General features: G+C 40.3%; 1 protein-coding gene across 1 annotated transcript; it reads right to left on the bottom strand.

Annotated features, from left to right (window-relative positions):
* Nucleotides 1–487: 487 nt before the first annotated feature.
* On the bottom strand, nucleotides 488–22,664 carry serpini1 (serpin peptidase inhibitor, clade I (neuroserpin), member 1). The gene is made up of 9 exons (XM_072461321.1): nucleotides 22,553–22,664; nucleotides 11,053–11,368; nucleotides 9,629–9,859; nucleotides 8,816–9,010; nucleotides 6,742–6,946; nucleotides 5,885–5,982; nucleotides 1,837–1,923; nucleotides 1,678–1,767; nucleotides 488–638 (listed from the first exon to the last, which is right to left on the bottom strand). The coding sequence occupies exons 2-9, from the start codon at nucleotides 11,327–11,329 to the stop codon at nucleotides 565–567; spliced, it is 1,257 nt and encodes a 418-aa protein (XP_072317422.1). The 5' UTR covers nucleotides 11,330–11,368; nucleotides 22,553–22,664; the 3' UTR covers nucleotides 488–564.
* Nucleotides 22,665–22,998: the final 334 nt, after the last annotated feature.

A 22,998-nucleotide genomic window follows, 5' to 3' on the forward strand; every position in this document is an offset into this window, starting at 1 on the left:
ACAAAAATTTAAGACCTTGATTTTAACAGTAGACATTCAATTTCTAAACCTTGGAGACACCCTGGTTTACATATTGGGTGGTACCACTGTACAATACTACACCTTAATTAGCCTTAATAAAGCATGAACAAAGACTTAATTCATACTGAACAAATTGTTTATTTAGAATGATTCAGCCTTAGTGACTCCTTAATTAATGAGCTTGGGTATTCAATAAATAGTTATTAAGTCTGAATCACTCATAAAAAACTATTTGTTAATAAACTCATAATGAATACGTCTTTTGTCATATTTTATTGGGACTAAAAAGTGTATGATAAAAGTGTGATTTGAACAATCTGAACAAGCTGAATGAGGGATTATTTACACTTTCTGCAGGTCTGTATCCAAGTGTTTAAAGCTTCCCAGTATCAAAACGTCACATAGGTATTTCAATATATAATTTACCGTAGAATATCTGTGAAAGAGTATAAAACACAGCTGAAGATTGTGAGAGGATAGGTAGCGTTTATGATGTCAGAAAATCCAGTCTGGCTGAGAGTTAGCGACCACCACACAGCAACGTTATATCGAATCAAAGTCCTCAACGGGTTCCACCACTTCAGGGGTCATGACCCTGCCCATAAACAGGATGGAGCCTGGAAAAGAATAGATCATGTGTTACACGGCCTGTAATATACCCCAACTGCGCACACATATTATGCATTATTTGTATGGTTTTTTGGCCTTTAAACATGCACCGGAGTAGCTTTACTTTTGCACACAATGTTTTAGAACTTATAATAATGTATTGAAAACCACACAAGGCTTTCTATAAGTAAGGCGTTCCCTCATCAGGATTGGTGTTAACATGCCATCTACTGGAAGCACAGGGAAATAACCCTTTGTAGAAAGTTGATTTTCAAAAAAAGTGTCCAGATTAATACTTCCAAAACTTTTTCTATGATGGATCGCTCCTAGATGAAAGCACAGACATAAGACAATAAACTGAGGCTAGTTTTCTTCCCACATGCTAATGTAGGCATGCAGTGGATGTGATTTGATGGCAGAAATGCTCAGAGTTGGTCTGACGATGATTTATGGACTTATAAACAGAAGATCTTCCTCTGGAGCTCTGAACATTTTAAAGTGTGTTTTGTGAGGCTGAAAGAATCCACTATTTAATGAAACAAGCATGAATGAAGCTAAATAAAATAATTAATTAATCTAAAAAGCACATTTTGTACAATATATGCCCTTTAAAAAGAAATACATAGTGTCCAAAAGTACAAACAAAACAGATATAATAAAAGAGCACATTATAAATGAGTCTCAGTAGGGAAATGTGTCTTCTTTTATCCCCCTGTCATGCTGCTGCTCCGACCTCTACATATCCTCTTTCACCTCCAATCACATTGGCCTTGACAATTACCATTATGCTTTGGCCATTCGATTAAAATAAGATAGCAACCATACACCAATATTTAACCTATCAAAAGAAGGCTTTTTGGACATATTTGTGTTTATACTAGTCAAATTCTTCTTTTCTGCTTGCCTTTTATTGTATTCTAGTTTATTTATTTTTATCTCCAAAGCACATTCCTTGTTTGAGAATTTGTGGTCACTAACGATGGCGATTAAACATATTCTGAAACCCAGTTGAGATGAGGAAAAAGGAGAAAGTATAAGCGTGCCAACCTGTCTGCTTGTTTCGGATGACAAAGAAGAAGGGATGATCCGCCATCACTTGTGGATACAGCACCAGAGTCCGGGTCAGGGCGATCATCCCTGTACAAAGACAGAGGTGTTAGACTGAAAGAGGTCAGTTCATTTGAGTGCAGTGAGTGGAAGTCAAACCTGAGCCAGCTGCTCCCTCTGCCCCCTCCTCAGTCACCTCCAGGTAAGCCTTCTGCACTGCCTTACTGAGGTACAGGTCCTTTCCATCTGAAAGAAACCAAGACACAATCTGTGAGCACGCGGGGAAAACATGATTCTGAATCACTTTAGAGCGACACAGTAACTAACATTTAGTAGCAAAAAATAAGAAAACAAGTCAGAAAGCTGAGACTACAAAATAGACTACAAAATATTTCTATGTGGTCAATAATCAATAGACTTATCTGTATATCTGTATCTTTTAGTTTGGGAATATCTTATATTGTTCACAGAAAGGTAATGAACTGTTAAAGTTGAAGACAAATTAAGGATGAAATTATGGATTCCCCATTTTTATGAACAGTGAACACATTTTCCTTGCCTTCATTTTACGGTGATTCGATTTTATTTATTCATACTGGTATTGATTAAAAACATACAGTAATCAAGCCAGACTCCTGACGGGCAAGCAAGTTCCTGTTCAGCAGCAAAAGACTGAAAGCGACGGCGTTCAGAACAAAAGCGGCGGCGTTCAGAACAAAAGCGACGGCGTTCAGAACAAAAGCGGCGGCGTTCAGAACAAAAGCGACGGCGTTCAGAACAAAAGCTGTTTGCCAGAGCCTGGTGTAGGTGTGGAAGAATGACCTGTGAGCAAGATATAGTGTCCAGATGTATTTTCACTGATCAGGTAAGTCAAGTGCGGGAATCAGTTATTTTTTATTATATTCTTATTAATTATTAATCTGATTAATTTATGTATTATTATACTATATGACCATTACTACTATTATCACTTCTATCATCATCATCATTTTATTTGCTACTACTACTACTACTACTACTACTACTACTACTACTACTACTACTACTACTACTACTACTACTACTACTACTACTACTACTACTACTACTACTACTACTACTACTACTACTACTACTACTACTACTACTACTACTACTACTACTACTACTACTACTACTACTACTACTACTACTACTACTACTACTACTACTACTACTACTACTACTACTACTACTACTACTACCATATTATTATTACTTCTATCATCATATTATTATTATTATTACTACTTCTATCATCATATTATTATTACTTCTATCATCATATTATTATTATTATTACTACTTCTATCATCATATTATTATTATTATTACTACTTCTATCATCATCATATTATTATTATTATTACTACTTCTATCATCATCATCATATTATTTACTTCTATCATCATATTATTATTATTATTACTACTTCTATCATCATCATCATATTATTATTATTATTATTATTATTATTATTATTATTATTATTATTATTATTATTATTATTATTATTACTACTACTATCATCATCATATTATTATCATTATACTACTATCATCACTACTATCAAATCATAATTATATCATCATCATTACTACTATCATCATAATTATATCATCATCATCACTACTATCATCATCATATTATTATTATTATCATTATACTACTATCATCATCATATTATCATCATCATTACTACTATCATCATCATCATAATAATCATCATCATCATCATAATTATATTATCATCATCATTATTTCTACTATCATCATCATCATATTATTAGGCCCGAGCGCCACAAGCTGGCGAGAGGCCTATTAATCTCGTAAGGCCGTGCGAAGCACGGCTGCGAAAGTGCGCACGTAGTGCGCACGAAATCGAGCGCGAAGCGCTCGCCCACTTCCAAACACTCACTAACGCACTCCTCCACTCATGCACGCCCCGTGCATACTAATTAGTTGTAGGAAAATGGAACATTACCGTTGTAAACGGGCGAAGCCCGTGCAAAAGTTCGCACTAAACGAGCACTTTACATTGGGATGACGACCGAAAGCACTCATTTGCGCTAAGTAGCTCACGAATACGTTCCCCATCTCTTGCATGTTCCGTGCATATAAGCATGTAATGCAAAAATTGAACATTATTACTGTATAGAGGGCCAAAAACACAAAGTGGGCGGAGCCCACTCAAAATTATCGAAAGTACCCGTCAGTGACCAGGGACCCACACCATGAGGTAGGAAAGCGCGAGCGCTTTCCGAAAATGTATAGTTTATGATATTTGAAAAATGGGAAACATTGTTTTCGCATCGGAATATTATTCTTTCTTTCTTTCTTTCTTTCTTCTTCTTCTCGGGACCAACCCCCCTATTTTTCACCCAGTGAACATTGACGAAAAGTCACAAAAATTTGCACACCTCTAAAAATCGTGCCTCTCTACATTCTGGCTATTTCCCTTTTCTAAAATAAAAAAAATTGGCGCGTCAGCGCCACCAAATGTACCAAAAATGCATTGAGAGATGGGAAATGACCCAAAAAAAATCTGATCGTAGAATCATGAAATTTGGCGCAGAGGTAGATGGTGACAAGAGAAGTAAAAAATATTATTACGGCAACGCCGTCCCCCGAACCAAATGTCGGCCATATTGCTTCAAAAATGGCTAAACATGACTTCGGAGTCTTTCCAAACGTCGTACTTTTACGAACTCCTCCCAGGGCGTTGGCCCTAAAAAGCTGAAATTTGGTGAAAATGCTACTGAGGAGTGGGACATCAAAAGTTATCCAAATTACATTGATACCTCTCACGGTCTCTGTGCGGCGAAGCCGCAAACTGTAACTAAAATTTCAGAAATCTCCCATATTTAAAATTTCTGCCGTTTGCGCAGATAAAGTCCGAATTGCGTCAAATTAGAATCAGTTGTTAAACTCTTTGCCCTAAACCTACTTGAAGTGAAATAAATTCATTTGGCGCCACAGCGCCCCCTACAGATTTTATATGGAGGTTAAATGTTTAGTTTTGCGAAATTATATGAAATTTGACACACAACTCAATTTTAGCATCCCCATCAAAAAAGTCAATGAGACCCATGTCATAATTGTTATGGCGTTGCCGTAACGATGACCGAAACCTCCCATGTTATTCCAATGGGGCCAGAACATGTTTACACTTTAGACTTTCACAAACTCCTCCCAGGGCGTCAGCCCTATTAACCTGAAATTTGGTGAGACTCATCTTCAGGACCATCAAAAGTTATCCACATTTTCATTCAAAGAGTCACGGTGTCTGTGCGGCAAAGCCGCACATTTTGCCAAGAATTCAAAATAAAATTGCTTTTTGATGGTAAAACAAAGGGGAGAACATGTGACAGCGTCACAGATTCAGCAGTAGGCGTGATAAAAGGACAATTGGGGCGCGTTAGCGCCCCCTCCTCTTGCGGCGTGGCGGCGGTGTGGCGGCGGCGTGGCGAGGGCCGATCATTGCCGCTTGCGGCTATATTTATTATTATTATTATTATCATCATCACTACTATCATCATCATCATCATCATAATTATATTATTATTATCGTCACTATTACTAGTATCATCATCATCATCACTATTACTAGTATCATCATCATCATCATCATCATCATCATCATCATCACTATTACTAGTATCATCATCATCATCATCATCATCATCATCATCATCATCATCATCATCATCATCATCATCATCATCATCACTATTACTAGTATCATTATCATCACTATTACTAGTATCATTATCATCACTATTACTAGTATCATCATCATCATCATCATCATCATCATCACTATTACTAGTATCATCATCATCACTATTACTAGTATCATCATCATAATCATCATCATCATTTTTATCATTATATTTGAAAGGAAAAGCGGGTGTCCATGCTCTTCACATGTCAGATCCTCAGCACTGTGCAGTGGTGAACTCGGCCAAGAATTCTACAATTGATTTCAAATCCCCTGTTCATGGTTTAAACTGTATAATATAGTAAACTGTGTGTGCACATAGCTCTATTTTAAGTAACGTGACCATCCTTATATGGCAGCTCAAGAGCCAGTTACCTTGGTTACACTGGGAGCATTACAGCAGCCAAGCGTCACGGATATGCACATATACGGTCCTTTGAAAGCAGTGTTCTGGAAGCGCGGTGGTACCTGTCATCCCGGAGAGGTCGGCATTGTTGTTGAAGATGTTCTGGACTCCCAGCTCCTGCAGCACATCCTTCAGGTCAATCTTCTGCTCCACTTTGAACCTGACATGAAACAAAACACAACACAATAAATTGCAGGTTTGAATTATACTCAAGTCTACAACGCCACATGGCAAACAAACAGAAACAACTGCTACATCATGGCATCTTTTCCCCCAATCACTGTTACAACGTATTTGATTTGAACAGGTTTACTTCGTATTGAAGGACACAGATGGTAATGTTTGTCAAATATATGTTAAAAATAATCTACTGTCTTTACATACATGAAGATTGAAATCGGCCAGAGTTGACAGGTATTGCCCCTTATGTCGTCATCATACAAAAATGTCTAACTCTTTTAAAACGAAGGTATAGGTTTAAGACTCAAAAATAAATCAAGAGTATTTGTTTTTTTAAACAATAGAATGTAATTTACAACACAAATTAAAGTAGTTCTCATGGGATCTTATACTAGTTTGGATCATTCTAAAACCATTTAGGTCCAACTTTGTAACATATTTAACACAAAAAACCTGTTACAAATCAGTATTAAATGACTATTAAGTTCCAAATTTTGCATATGAAAACCTCCAAAACAACCGACAGCACCACTGTTTTTGGATGATTTTAAATGCTTTTCTTTATTTCTTTACATTTGTTGGCGTTATATTATATACAGCGCTCTATTTGTATTTAAACGTTTTACAAAAAGACTGCACCCGTCTCGCTAAAATCCTCACGCAGTTTTCTCCTTTGAAGCTATAGATTTGTGCATTTCCAAACATCCCCGGCACCGCTCGGCCCGGCTGCGTCTCTTACTTGGGGAGGTAGACTTCCACCTTCTGGCGCTTGACGTTGTTGGCCCACTCTTCCAGCAGGGGGGCTTTGATGATTGGCTCCAGCGTGGCCAGCGGCACTTCCTGTCGTGGCAGGACGATCATCATGGACATGTCCTCTCCCTCGTACGGCATCTCCAGGACCTGGTACGCGCCGCCCGCTTCCTGCGAGCCGTCGCTGAACTCGCCTACGGAGGACGGGCAAATACTGCAGTCAATCATGTGCCGTATGTGACTCTAGTGTCATTTTATAAAGTGTAAAGTTTGGGCTGAAAAGGGGCCAGATAATGTAAGATTGCTCTTCTTTTTGCTCCTTTTCATTGGTTTTGTGTGCGCTCCACTGTACGTCACTGAGAATGTCTTTTACATAATGAATGAAATAGATGATAAATAAATATTCACATAGACACAACAACAACTTTGGAGTGAAGGTTTATGGAAAATCATCCAGTTGCAGCACTAATAGACCAGCCATTTTCAAATAATTCTTTTGAAGAGCACATTTTCAGAACATTCCTGAGATATAAACTGATTTGCTACACTTCAAGCATCAAATGCATTTCATGCAAAATCAACTTGAGTTTATAACCTTTCCTCATCATTCGTTTACTCAAAGTTTCTGTATTGTCCTGCAACTGACGCTCGAGTGCTCAGAAAATTCCTGTTTTCAAATGCCCCCTATCCCCGCCCACATCCTTGTACTTGGTGTGATTATTTGAGAAAAAAAATAAGACTCAGAGTGACACATTTAGAGTTCTAAAATGTCACATAGCCAATAAGTGTTACTATAATGTTTCTATTTCTAAGCCACTTTAAAACAATATTGTGGTTTACAATGAACAAAACACTGATCTAGTTATAGTTCAATAATAAGAACTTACAAAACGCATCATTCTAATGTTTAATAATCAAGTTCGTAATCAACATCGGCATAATAAGTTCAGCTTTTTGGTGGAGAAACAGATTTTTGGTGCAGAATAAATAACTGACCTATTAAAGCTGAATGTGGATTCGCCATCTGCAACAAACAACTGACTTCTCCTTTATTGACGAGCGTGTTCTCTCGTTTCTGCATCAGTGTCCCATTACATCACTGCTCTGTGGGTAACTGGAGAGACGGAGCCAGAGTTTCTCCAAACATTTGACTGAACCAATGCGTTTCTGCTTCAAAGACCAATGCGATGATCCCGGAGGAGCTGTCCCTGTTCTGCAGCTCTCACCGAGGCACGTCAAGCTGCCGAGTGTGAGGAGGCGGAGGCGTGCAACAAATACAGAAATAACTCTAAGAGTAGACCAGGGTGTTCAAGGCACAGGTACTGCAAATATAACACATTTACTTAACTGGCTACTTCCTATGCTTCTAAATGCAACTGATAAACACATTGTGGTGCTATTTTAATTTAGCAAAGCCCAACATATCCTGTCTCATCGTCTCAATATGGATAAAACGTGCAAATATTTGTAGTTTAAATCTGTTCAATCCTGTTCTGAAAAACATGCGATTCTGGTTTTAGCTTAATAAATAATAATAATGATGTTTAAAATGTGATCAGTGAATATTTAAATGTATACCAAATGTCATAGCAATGGCATAACCTGTCAAAAAATATATATAATTACAATAAATAGTGTGTGTGTATGAGGAATCTTATCATATTAGGCCTAAGTTTTGATCACATTTTAACGTCAATAATATTAAAGTACGTAATAAAGTGCCCTGTTGATGCACAACGATTCTCAGGGGAAATTGTCCTGTTTATACTGTCAAATCTGTCAGCACAAAATCTGGTTCTACAGAATATGAAAACCATGACTCGCAGCCGCACTAATAATGTATGATGTTAACAAAGTGGCTTTCAAAGCTTACTAGTGAATCCAAAAAGGCATACCAAAGCAGTTTGTGTAAAGAGGGGGATTTCTCTAACAGCGACGAGCCTTCCCTGCGAATAAAACTCGGCGTATGAATATTTCAGATCGGGGATTAAGATTTTAAATATCCTCGGAAAATACGGGTTTAAAAATCAAGGAAAAGAGTTTTTTCACAGTCACAGCCGTACCGTAGGAGAAGTCCCCGAGCTGGTACATCATCAGCGTCTGCACCTCGGAGCCATCGTCCCGGGTGAAAGAGAAGGTGCGGGTGTTTTCCGGTCTGAACTGGTTTTTCCAGGAGCCCCTGAAGTAGACGGCGTTGACCAGGGTCAGGCGCGTCACGCTGCTGAAGTCGTCAGGCGACAGCAGCTCACGGATCTTACCTGAAGAGGACAGGAGACAGGAAAGAGCACAAGTTAAGTTAAATATGACATCATTTAAAGTATTTAAAATGAAACTATTCAATATTTACTAGTTGTTTCTCAAGTTTCTTTTTTTTTAACCATTGAGCAATGAAATAGAAGGTAAACGTTTCCTCTTTTTGAAGTGTATCAGGCTAATCCCTACTGACCTGTGCACCGGGCCTTTATTTATGTACAAAGTCTTTTTGAAACATTAATCTTTCTCTAAATCCCCAGTCACTGAGCCAATCCCTGTATCAAATGATATGTTGCTCAAGGACAATTTGTGGCATGGACAAAAAACCTCAAAACTTCAGATTTTTGCATAAACTACTAGAGTAAACTAAAGTAGTAAACGGCATATTAATAATGGAAACGGCTGATTAAACTGTCCTGTCACTCCCAAAACTCCAGGCAACCCGTTCCATGCATTGACCATTCAATTCTTAATAAATCCAAATGAATTATTTAATCAACAAATACAAAATTGTGTAATTGACTAAACAACAAGGACTGTGGCCGAACAATTTCCCCTGTGGGTATTTTCTATAATCTGCTGCGTGCTTTGGGACCCCTCTGACAAATCAAACGTGTCCTTACTCTCCGTGTTGTTCTCCACCCAGCGGTTGATGTGCTGAGCCACTGCGGCGGACTGGTTGAAGTCCACGGTCTCCACCTGCACTCTGAAGAACTTCCTCATGAGGTGCACAAACTCCAGTCTGAAGGACACGCCCTCCTGCAGGTACAGACTGTTGGCGAACCTCACCACGTACTGAGCCTCGTCCTCCGAGAGCGCCGTGGTCAGGTTCTGGAGCAGAGAGAACTCCACCCCTGAGAAATACAGATGTACGCTCAATAACAACAGAAAATCATCAAAATGTGCTACTGCTTTGAATTCATTGAAACCCTGAAAAACCCTGAAAGTGAAATGCAGTTATTGATCAATTTAGCAACAAAAACCTTTCAAACCACTGGACACTTTTATCAATACTAAGACCGAGTACAGAGGAGCGCGTCAATGGGCGGATCCCCCCCCCCCCCCCCAAGTAGCTCATCTTTTTATTCCACCTTTCAGAAATAATTCAGGAACTATTGTGAAATGTATTAGATCCACTCATTGTATTTCTAACACCATGGATCGGAATGACTGGATACTGTTAAAAATAACTTGATTACGCCAAGTTGTCATTGGATTCAAGCGACCCTGAACCAAAACGGTCAGGAGCATTTGCATTGTAATCAAACCATAAATACCCCCAGATTCACCCGCACAAATTAAATCTGGGCCTCAACAATTAATCGACCAATAGGGACTAGTCAACTATATATATAAAAAAGCCATCAATAATAAACTTTATTCTAGGGCAGTAGTCTACTAAATTCAAGCCCTGCAAATAATTTTTCCATCACGACTCTCATAAAAAGCCTCATTTTGATTGATTGATTGATTGATTGATTGATTGATTTTCAGGCCGTGATAAATTAATTTGGAAGGCCAGGAAACAGGACTCTACATTTACCTCTGCATTTGAAGCGTGCTAGATTTTCAATAGACCTCACGCTATGCGGAGAACCCTTGAAATCATTTCGCGACCCCCAGGTTGAGAACCACTGGATCAGACCACTAAAGGGGACGGTGGCGTGAAACCGGCAAAAGCTGTCAAAACTTGTTTCTAAGATCTGACCGCGTTTCCGACCCAAACTGCCCTAACTACACCACAACGGCGCAGGGGCTCGCGCAAAACCAACATTATACACAGAAAAGTACTAGCAACGGTGTATTTAGATGTAATAATGCAGGATAAACTCTAATCTAATTCACTCAATGCCTTGGGTTTCTGCCATGGCCCCATATAAATCCTTAGAACTTAAATTAAATCATACATTTCTCCTTTATTTGGTTGATAATGTATTTTAAAAAGTCTCAATGTACAATAGAAATACTCCTTTAACTAGTCGACGAATTCAAAACGTATAATAATGATAATGGCTTAGTGTTTGGTATGTGTCCCGTCCCGTCTCACCTGGCGGCAGCTGACTGAAGCCCAGCGCCTGCCTGATCTCCTCCAGCGTGCGGCCCCGGGCCCCCAGCTCCACCATGCCCAGGGCCACGGCCGCGCTCAGGGGCGAGAAGACCACGTTGTCCTGGCCGCCCCTGGCCTGGAGCCGCTGGTACAGTCTGACCGAGAACTCCGCCGTGATGTCCTCGGGAATGTCCGCCGCCCGGCAACTGTCGCCCGGCAACAAGGCAAACGGGAGGAGGAGGAGGAGGAGCAGCGGCGGCGTCGGCGGGGCCACCATGACGGACGTCGAAGCAGTACGCGGCGCACACGGAGCCGACTGGTGGAGGGAGAGCGGAGGGAGAGGGCATTAATCAGGGGGGGAGAGATTTGGGGCGAGGCTACGACAGGGGTGGGGCTGGGGGAACGAGAGGGCGGACTGATGGATGGAGTGATAAGGCGCACGCACAAGATTATTGCGTCAGAGAGCGAGAGATGAAGGGCAAGAGGATCTTTTTTGTGTGTGTTTTTTTTGGAAAGGGATGGAGACAGATGGATGATAAAAGGACAAGGAGGAGGAGGAGAGGAGGAAAAGAGTTAAATCTTTGAGCGCTGGACCGAGAACTAATGAAGGAAGATTAGAATGTATCGTTGAGCAATAGAGAGCGACGGGAAAGCGAGCCCGGTCCTTCTACAGTTTTGTAGCAGAGCGTATAGTCTCTGTCGATCTACCGGTCCATGCAGATTAAACCACAGTCAAATCTCGGCATCTCTACTATGGCAAAACATAAGAATCATAATCATTTAACTTGTTTTGCTCCAGCTTTTGAATTGCAGAATGAGCCCATGATCATTCTGAACAGGAATTGTGAGCAAAACGTGTGCTTTTGATTACATTTAATTGAATAAAGTAGTAATTGTAGATGTAATCACTTGCACAACCCGATGTCGAGCCGAAACACCATGCAGCCGTTACATTCAAGCCGTTACAAATATGTCAAGCTGAATCACAAAAGTATGAATTCAATGTGGGAGCACTTTGGCACATTAGTACATCCAGGCACTTCTGTCATTCACAGGGAAACGCTTTTTAGACCTGATGCCCTTTCATCCCGATCACACAAACAACTTCAACTCTTTATACAAACCAGTATTTCTAAGATAAAAAATATACACCTCTCACCGTCATGCTGTTGCTGCGGTTTCTAGGCAACATTATTCCTGTTCTGATGTGAGCGGAGTGATATATACACTTCCACAGACTTACTCCGGTGCCTGTTAATCACACTGTGAAGTACTCTGTGGTTTTAAAGCAGAGGCAGCGCTGGAACCTGCTACTGCTCCTGTGTGCGCCCCACCACTCGCCGTGATGACAGTGTCCCAACAACAAGCAACAACAAAGAGCGGCAGCCGGAATATGTGCCCCTCATCGCCGCAGCAGGCCACACCCGGGACACACACGGGACATGAACGGGACACACACGGGACACGAACGGGACACACACAGGGGACACACACGGGACACGAACGGGACACACAGGGGACACACACGGCACGGGACACACACGGCACAGGACACACACACAGGGGACACACACGGGGGCCACACAGGGGACACACACACGGCACGGGACACACACGGGACACACACACAGGACACACAGGACACACAGGGGACACACACAGGACACACACACAGGACACACACGACACACAGGACACACACTGGACACACACAGGACACACACAGGATACACACAGGACACACACAGGACACACACAGGACACACACAGGACACACACAGGACACAAACAGGACACAAACGGGACACACGCGGGACACACAGGACACACACAGGATACACACAGGACACACACAGGACACACACAGGACACACACAGGACACACACACAGGACACACACGACACACACAGGACACACACAGGACACACACAGGACACACACAAGACACACACAGGACACACACAGGACACACACAGGACACACACAGGACACACACAGGACACACACAGGACACACACAGGATACACACAGGACACACACAGGACACACACAGGATACACACAGGATACACACAGGACACACACAGGACACACACAGGACACACACAGGACACACACACACAAGCGCAATATTAAACAAACTCAGTCAATATTGTACAGTTTGATCAGCACTTGACCAGAATGTCCACTAGGTTACAGTTATGGTTGCGTGTCAGAGTGACCCGGCTTTATTTACCGTATTTTCCGGACTATAAGTGGCACCTTTTTTCATAGTTTTGGCCGGGGTGCGACTTATACTCCGGAGCGACTTATATGTGATGTTATTTTCACACTTGCAACCCCATTTCATACTCCAGTGCAACTTATATATGTTTTTTTCTTCTCTATTATGCATTTTTTGGCTGGTGCGTCTAAATTTAAGGTCATCAATCAGTTACAAAGCACTATTTCGACTATTTTACCATCAACTTATAGATTTAACAAAATAGAGGAAGCCATCATTGTATAAAAACACAACACTATAACTTTCGAAAGTCAAACACGAACGATTAAAAAAGGACAGATGCGTCAATGTCAAGACGCAGAGTTAGCTTAAGACGTTTCCCAAAGCGCTCCGTGGGGTACGGGGGGTGCTCTTTGAACGTCTTTGAGGCCTGTGTAACCCGACAGCCGGGATCTGGAGTGCTCTCTGCTGCGCCGCGGAGTCACGTCTTCACCAGTCAGCACGCGGCTGACCTACGGAGACCATTAGCATTCAAGCAAACCTACAGCTCCGGGAAAATCAAATACGTGCTCCTACAACCTAAACGTGCAGTGTGGATACGGCGGGGAAAGGAGGGAGAGGGCTTTGTGAATTGAACGTTCAAATATACAGGAAATGAAAGAAAAGTGTCAAATAGGTAGTAGTTATTGACTAAACAGAGCTGTACGTGATAAATGTATCTAACCCCAGTACAGATATATTGTAAAAACAGCTTTAGAGGGTCCAAATGAGACCACTGTGTGCTGTTTGCATCTTATTATAAAGAGTATTTTTTGGTCATCGCAAATCACTCTGGCCTCTAAATGTTTTGCAAAGCACTTGAGCAACTAGTTCCGTTTTTAATATTTTTAAATACAGTAAAAATCAGCTACACAGACTTGAGGATAATACAAAGAAATGCCATAATTTCTTCTTATACTTCACTACTTTTCTCACACTGAACTAGACGTTTTCCAATCGGGCAGAACAAACCAAGAACATCCCACAACATTAAAAGATAATTCTACGGTTTACTCTTTGTTATAGACCCAGTGTTCTTTTCTATAGCAATAAAATATTACAAACATGATACATAATTATAGAAAAACGACAAAACACATTTGTCATCATTTTTGGGGACGTTTTCCATTCCACGATTTCCATTCATTTCCTGGAGACAGATCCTCACAAGACTTTTTAAATTAAATCTAGAATTCATTAAAATATATCTTGACCTAAAAATTAAGTACTTTTTATCTGATCTGGCTGTTTTTGTCACATTTACCTTATTTTGCTCGTAATTCTGTAAGTTAAACACCATAAAGCTGGTCGCAAACTTGAGGAACAGTAACGCGTAAGTCGACGGAAAGCTTTCTGTAAATTTGACACATTTACGTTGTATGGTAAGGTTTTGCTTTTATTTTGGTAACTTCCTGTGTAACTGGAAGTGATCGTGAAACGGAAGTCTACTTGACACTAAGGAAAAGATGCAAAGTGAATTGAACAACGATAAACGGACAAACTCAAGGATCCAGCTACAGTCGACAGGGGAACAAGGTCTGTAGTTAAAACGACTGTATTAATGAAAGATTTGAAATGTTTAATTGACGAAAATGTTGGGAAATATTGCACTAATGTAATGGGCTAGAAATATGGTGATTTACGGCCAAAATGTAATTGTTTTTTATTTTGTTCTGTCTAGCTCTTACGTTGGTTGAATGACAAAGAAAAGGAACCATTAAAAGACATTTAACCATCATGTCTAGCCTTCTCAATTCGACTGGACGCTACACGGTCTCTTATATCTTATCTTATCTTATCTTAATCGTGAATAATCGTGGTTTTTTTTCGACTTAAAATGTCAATGGCCCGAGTGGAAATATCAAGCCATAAGTGAGCCATAACACAGAGTAACATCACGCATCCATCTTCTGCGTGCACTTTGCTTCTCGTGCGGAGGTGGGCGGACGGTGCAAAGGCCTCGTCGTGGAGGCCGCTTGGCTCGCCGTCCGCTCTGTCCGCTCTGGTAAAGCGTGCTAATGTTCCTGACCTTCTGCGCTGTGGGAGCTGAACTTCTCTCCCCTCGCACAGCCCTGGGATTGTGCGGAGGAAAGACCCGGGCGGACATTGTACCCGTTCGATCGGGTTTCAAGATTCCTATGACGCCAATATTGCCTAGAATGTGGGGAAACCCGGATACAAACGCCCTCTCGTGACTAACCTGATAGGGTTGTAGACGGCGGCGGGATAATCCATACAACTTGATTAATTCCATGCAATTAAACTGACTGGCCTTTAAAAAGCGGCCTCTAATCTCTTGGTGTAATCCCAATTCTCGCGCAGGAAAGATGTGCGGTTGACATTTACACAATTGAAAGGTGACGTCAGGCACCTTAATCCGGGCGTGCCATTTAAACCGGACACTCCTGGACGACACGCGCGCCCCAGGGCATCCGCGCTCATGTGTCCACAGGTAGAATTCGAAGAACCTCGTGGACTTGGACTAAAAGCACTTTCATTGCGTCACACGGAGAATGGCAGAATGGACGTTTGTAGACCAGAAATAGTACAAGTGAACTATGCGTTTCACTTGAAAGCAAATCCGTAATTAGCCGTATGGACTTAGCAAAAATACTAAATGGTTTAAACTACATATTTTCAGGAGCCTGTGAAATACAAAATTCAAGCCATGGTCTCGTTTAGGCGTGAACTGAAAAACGACGGCTAATGCTTGCTTGTGGCTTTAATGTTATTCGAAAGGGACGTGTTTTTCATGTAATAAAGTCAAATCTGTGCGGTGCCAGTACAGATATTGTAAACGCAGATATTCAGGTTAAAATGAGGCCGCTGTTTTCTGTGCATCAAATTGTATATCATTTTATACGAGTAAGTAGGCTGTTAGCATGCTACCGTTAGCTCTCGCCTTTGAAATTTGTGAAAAGCACTTAAATAAACTTATTGCGGTTAATAATTGGGATGCTAGGAATTAATTAGTCAAGTTTAAAATTAACCAGGTCTGTATTTACCTTTTTAAAAGACGGTAAATATCAGATGCTGCACCTTCAACAGCGCAAATCAACTCACCTGTCGTAGTCTAAGTCAGTTCTTTATGGTCTGACAGTGTTAAATCAAGTCATTTGAATAACGGTGTTGATGACATTGCATGAAAACTTTATGATCCTTGTTAATGTCATAATTTCTCCAACATTTGTGAGCCAGACAGTCTCAGCTAGTCTCCTGCCATGCCCCTGCTAAGTCTCGGCGCTTCGCAAACCTCCGCCGTCCCAAACTGCTGAGGGGGGGCCACACTTTGATCCATTGTGCTCCTGCGCTCCATGCTTTTACCAAGGACGGCCTCGTCTCGGTGGGAAATACCGGGACAAGTGATGTCTGTGATTATGACTGGCCCTGAGGCGATTTGGCAGCACATCGCACCACTGTACTTCTATTTGTAAAGCCCTTATGCAGCGCGGCCAGCGTCAGCGAGAGTGGATGAGCTTTATGGCACTTTCTCTAAGCGGTTTTGCCTCTAGTAGCTGCTTAACTGCACAGATAGGCTACGGCACGTCTTGACCTCTTCGCACTTTCTACGAAAACACATGATTAGCAGTAGAGATGCGATCTGCACTTATTCCTACAGTTATAGTCAGAGAGAATGCGATTAAACATTGTTGTTAATATTTTGACCTTCTTTTTGGTTGCCAGATCCTGTTTTGCATTTCCAGCTGCAGCCATCAATGATCAGGGCTCTACAGCTTGGGGTGGGCCGATTATAGATAATATATGAATGCTGTTTTGAAGCTAGGCAACATTTGAATATAGAGTATATCAACTATAATAGAAAATGCAGAAAAAAGAGCTGATTCAAAATAAAATTGGGGGAAAAAAACTTTGGTTGTAAAGTTCCAAAATTTGTATTCAATGATATTTCCGCAGTTTTGAGGGTAATTTTATATTCATTTAACATTTGTGTGTTACCTCAACCTCAACTAAAACGTTTAAGGACAGGTTTCTGTTGGATTGACATAATGACGACTCATTTACTTTTGTCAATATTCCTGGTAAGAGTGTTTTTAGTTGATGTATGTATAAAAACATATTATTGTTGTATTCTTAAAATGTTATTAAAATGTTGAGGGGAAAAAAAGAAAAAGAAAAATTTGTCACATTCAAAGTCAATTCACATTTTTTGATAGAAGAGAAATCTTCACCTGACAATCAACCACATTAAATATAATCATTTTTTACAATTGCAAGTTTCCATCTCTCCCAGCCAGTGAATTCAGATGAGCTGATTCATTAAACAGTGGTTGGGATGAAATAACCCACATCTTCATCACCAAATAAGCTCAGGGGGGAAACGGCTGCAGAAGTGGGCCATTTCTGAGGCTGCTGCGGTTCAAAAGAATCACAGGAAAATACAGAAAAGCCAACTTCACAGTGAGCGCTGTTGGGCTCTTTTGTTCCCAGCGTTATCAGCCGCGGACAGCTTACAGCCATTTACTCAAGCGAAAACAAGCACCAAAACACTTCCTAAACTTTCACGTACACAACGTGCGGCCTCAAATACTCATTTGCAGCAATTATGGTTAAGATAACCAATTACTGCCAGTAAAATATAATTGCATTCAATACAGATGAAGATATGGAAGGATTATGGAATTGAATAATATTGTTGTAGAGGTCAGATTAGATCATTTGCAGGCTTTGTGTTAATTATCAATTGTAGCTCAAACTCTGAATATAATTTTATATTAAGGCAGTTAAATATTAATGAACATCTGGCTTGTTTTCTGGACTGATATAGTGAACTGTGTCATTTTTACATGTTTATAGAGCTAAAATACAGTTCAATTGAATTTAATACTTTAAAGGGGACTTATTGTTTTTTTTGTCAGGCACTTAGTCTTGAACTATACATTTCATTCATTGTAAACAGTGAGATTGATCCAAAACAACTTAAGAATAGAACCAGAACAATAAACTTCCTGTTCAAAAGGGCAGAACTGATAAGCCCCGCCCCTTCATAGTGACATTTCACAGTAACAAGCAGCAGATTCTCATTCACATGCATTTATTTGTGAAAGGTGACTACAATTTAGAACAATAGATAAGTCTAAAATAATCACAACTAATACATGAATGTGGGTTTGGATAGGGGGTAGGTGAAAACAGCTATTTTCTGAGCACTCCCACCCCTGTGTAGGACAAAACAGGATTACTCAAACATGCAGGAATCAAACAAAAGACAACTTTGAGCAAACCAATGATGAGAACGCGCCATTGTAACAAGGTAAAACGCTTATTCAAGTAGATTTAGCAGAATACGTCCCCTTTAATATTGTCTTACCTTAAACATTCCACCGATGTCATGCTCAGCCTCTATAAAACACATTCCCAGGATAGCACCATCTGACCTCATCCAGTGGCACCTTTACCCCACTAGCCTCCCCACTCTTCCCAGGCCTGCTGAAACCACATAATGTGCAGTGAAGCCTGTAAGTCCCAGGACGCTGGTTGTGCTGGTTGTGCAGCGTGCAGAGGGCAAGCACAGGTTAACAGGCCTTTATTAAACCATGCTAACAGAGACGCCCAGCGGGACCAGCACTAAACACGCCGCTGCACACCGTCAGAAGCAAACACTGAGAAATGCATCCAACATGACAAAAGCTACTGGGGAATTTGATTAAATATATACATTTTCAACATTTGTGGGTTTTACCAAAATATTAGAATCCAGAGCAGCCGATGGGCAATATTCTCTGATCTGGATATTTTTCCTCAAAATGTATGATTTGAAATGACTACAAACTTACTGTATATAAATTCTTTTGAGACATCCACAAGCCTGTTTTACCACTAACTCATAAGGGAGCAGTGTAGTTAGGTTTTGTGTCTTTTTAGGTCTGTAGGGATGTCAAATTTTTGTGTTATTGTGAGAAAAATCATCACGATTTAACGACTATTCAATTATTGAGACTGTGACCAAACAACAGTGAAATCTTTCATTTTCTTTCATTCCCATGGTCGGATATGTTACTGTTCCTCAAGTTTGTGACCGGGAGAAAGACAAAATAGAATACAAAGCAGAATTAGACAAAAACAGCCAGATAAAATAACGTTCTTTACATTTAGGTCTATATTTTGGACTTGAGATTGAAATACAAATTCTTCATTTTGCTTTCGAAAATTGTCACGATTATGATTTTCTTGGTTCTTACAATTATTGATTTACTTAATAATCGTGAAATCCCTACTTATCTATAGTCAATATCTGTCAAAATCAATATGAAATGAATCTCATCACTATTTCCTAAATTCCAAACATGGTAAAACAGGCTTTCCAATCGCACTCTACAAATTTAGAAACAAGTGTTTGCCAATTAAGCCTGAAAACAATGGTGGATCCACACAAAAGGCCTCTTGTATGCAAATATGAGCCTTTTGGTTGAAATCCAGTCATCTCTCAGGACCCCCTACTCGGCACGGCAAGATGGTGGACTGCTCCCAACGCTTTGCCAGGCCCCACACACACATTTTGGAAGTGGCACACATGGATTTGTCCGCTAACAGCTCTGGCGGCCGCGGCGGGAGCTCGGGACAGTAATTGGACCGGCCCGTATTTTGGGTCAGTGGTAAAAGATAATAGACCAGAGGCTTTCTCCAAACAAGGACGCAGACTATGGAGACGACGGCGCAGGGGGCGATGGGCACGGGCCGCTGGTGCTAAAGGTGAACATGTCAAGTGTGAGGCCGGCCCATGTGGCAGGACAGTTTATCATGATTGTAAGGCCGGTCAATAGTGAGGAAAATTAATCTCAGTATGTATTTTGTTTTATCCCGATGAATATAAGCAGGCAACATTATGGAAATCCACCAGAACTGTGCTAAAACAAGCCTTTTTTTCCTTGGTTCAGGTTCAAATTGAATAAAAACAAGCAGAAATAACACATTATTAACAGCTTGTTTAACAGATTGCGCAGAAAGTCACAATGATAAAACTATTTCAATCGACAGAATATAAAATCTAAATAAAATAAATGTTTCATTTCACATCCAATTCACTTTTTGGGGGACAATTTTGATCTCAGTCATGACATCAACTAGTAAATTTGAGCATATTCCTGATTTATTGCTGTAATCATCAATGGAATACTAAAATAATAAAAAGAGATTGTCAATATTGTAACATTTAATCATCCAAACTAGCAAGTATATCATTGATTGACAGTTGAAAATTATGTACAAGACGTTTTTTTTTATTTTTTTATTAAAGTTAAATTATCGGGACTAGATTGTAGTAAAATGCCAATATTTTGATTCTGTTGATGATAAAACTGCTAAAATGAAATCATTAATCAATACTAACTAAAAATAAAAATCAATCAATCAATCAATAGGACTGGATCACCTATCCCAAATAAAACTATGTGTATTATTTATGTAAACTATGTTTCTTGACTGGGGCTGTTTTGAATGTGAGCTGAAATGGCATTCAAATTGACCTGAATAATCTGGGGATGTTGCTAAATAATGACGCCGCGCTCAGACTGAAACGCAGAATAATCTCATCGTCGTTAAAAGTCAAAGTGATAGGGTGAAATCTGCAGGGCACAATATGATTAATTAACTAGAACTCTAAACAGGCGATTAGACAAGCAAGATGCAAATCAAAAAATAAATCACTGCAACTTGTTAGCAGCAGCTCAAGACCAAGTAAAGATGGAGAATCGAGAGCTGGTCTGAGGGAAAACTGCACTGAACTCGAACAAAACCAGGAATATCCAAGGCCTGTTTGTTCTTGTTGGTTTGGAACGGACGGCAACTAATGGGGAAAACACACACATCTGCAATAAGTAGTTTAGAACTGAACAAACATGTTTCTAAATGCATGGAACTCGGCAAAATACAAATCAAATTGTAATGTTTGTAGAGGCGGGAGGGACATTGAAACATTTAGAACATCGTAATTGTTCTTTTGGAGCTCTGCAAAATTGGAATATTGTGTGTATCGTCAATAATGAAAGTGATTTAAAAAGACAGGGGAAAAGGTTGATTGAAGGATTGCACTTTTTATTGCGCACAAGATGATATTCCTGCACTTTTTGTAGTTAATTCCACAGTCAATTCACTGCTTTGTGCAATACTTGAACCTCAGCTATTACACAATACGGCACAATTTTGATGGAATGACCCAAATATAATGTGAATATAAGGGGAAAATGTCTTTTGTCAATAGTGCCCACCCCTCACTGCTTTTTGAAAACTTTATTAACCACAAAAAGGTTCAAATATGGTGACTAAAGGCTTCTAGACATAGAATATTTACAAATGATGTGAATTTATAATGAAAATCATCCTTTTTTGACATTTTGATTGAATTATATTTGTTACAAGATCTTTTCGCATGCCTTTTAGTGTCTATATCGTCCATGTGTCGATCACAATTATTTTAAATCGATTAATCGTCGCAGCCCTAACGCTCAGTATCGAAAGGGAGGTTGAGTATCTTGACAAACATCTGGTTCCATAACACAGGAGATTAAGCACTATGTGATTTATACATTGAGATTATAGCCGTAAACACACACACAAATAAAAAATGTAATTAAAAATAGGGGTCACTAAAGCTTTTGCTCTGCACAGAATAACATCTGCAAGCCTCTTCTGTCATGGTTACCTAGAATAACATGAAACGAGCGGGTAAACGATAGCCTCCTCATGTATTATTTTCTTTTTGTCTGTGAAGAGAATACAATGGGTGTGGATGGGATGGGGCCACGGGTTACTACTACAATCCCCGTTAATACACACGCACACATCCACTCGTACGCGTCTTCTCCTTACGTTTCAAGGACAAAAAAAAGCATACTGCAACGACCAAGCTCAACGCAAAAGAAAAAACAAACCACGTAGGAAACCAATCCGATGGACAAATGTCATGTTTAGACGTTAGATGTTGTTGTTTTTTTTGTCCCAATAATACTCCCACAACCACTCTTCTTGTGACAATCCTACACATGTTGATCGCAACCTGACGTGACCCTACCGCTCTTCACGCGTGTTCGCAACACAAAAAAAATAAAAAAATCGCCTACACATCGTCTTCAATTGAAACGTTAATTACCAAAAAATGCCACAAAACAACAACAACGCGGTACGATGTGCAAAATAAAGCGTGGGAAAGAAGATTAGTTGTCGTAGTCAGAGGTAAGAGAGTGGAGCCTCGTACGAGGCTGAGATGGAAGCGTGTCTTACCGATAATCGTGGGTCAGGTGTGGGCAGATGGATGGAGATGAGTGCGGGCTCCTCTGCTGGTTCTCCTCATCCAGCGCCGCAGCTCGTTTGCCGCAGACCCCGCCCACACCGCGCCATTGGTCCAATCAACACCTGCCAAAGAGTCAACAACACGCAATAAAACGTGTATACTTCCGCGTTTGTTTCCGGCGATAATAAAACGTAAACGAAGAAAAGAGCAACCTTCAAGGCGTAATTTACATATTTGTATACAGAAACGAAGTCACAATACGATAATGATTTTGTATAATGCGTTCGTAGAGTCAGAAAATATCCTTACACCTAGGTTAGACTTGAATTTCGCGTCGCATTGCTGTAAGAACGGTAGCTGCGTTACCAATATGGGATTTGTAGTTTGCAAGAGACGCAAGACCCGCAGCAAAGCCTTGTTTTTGGTCAGCAAAAGA

The sequence above is a fragment of the Eucyclogobius newberryi genome, unplaced genomic scaffold (assembly GCF_026437365.1).
Source record: "Eucyclogobius newberryi isolate DKJ021-1_F unplaced genomic scaffold, fEucNew1.0.hap1 SCAF_10, whole genome shotgun sequence".
NCBI lineage: Eukaryota > Metazoa > Chordata > Actinopteri > Gobiiformes > Gobiidae > Eucyclogobius > Eucyclogobius newberryi.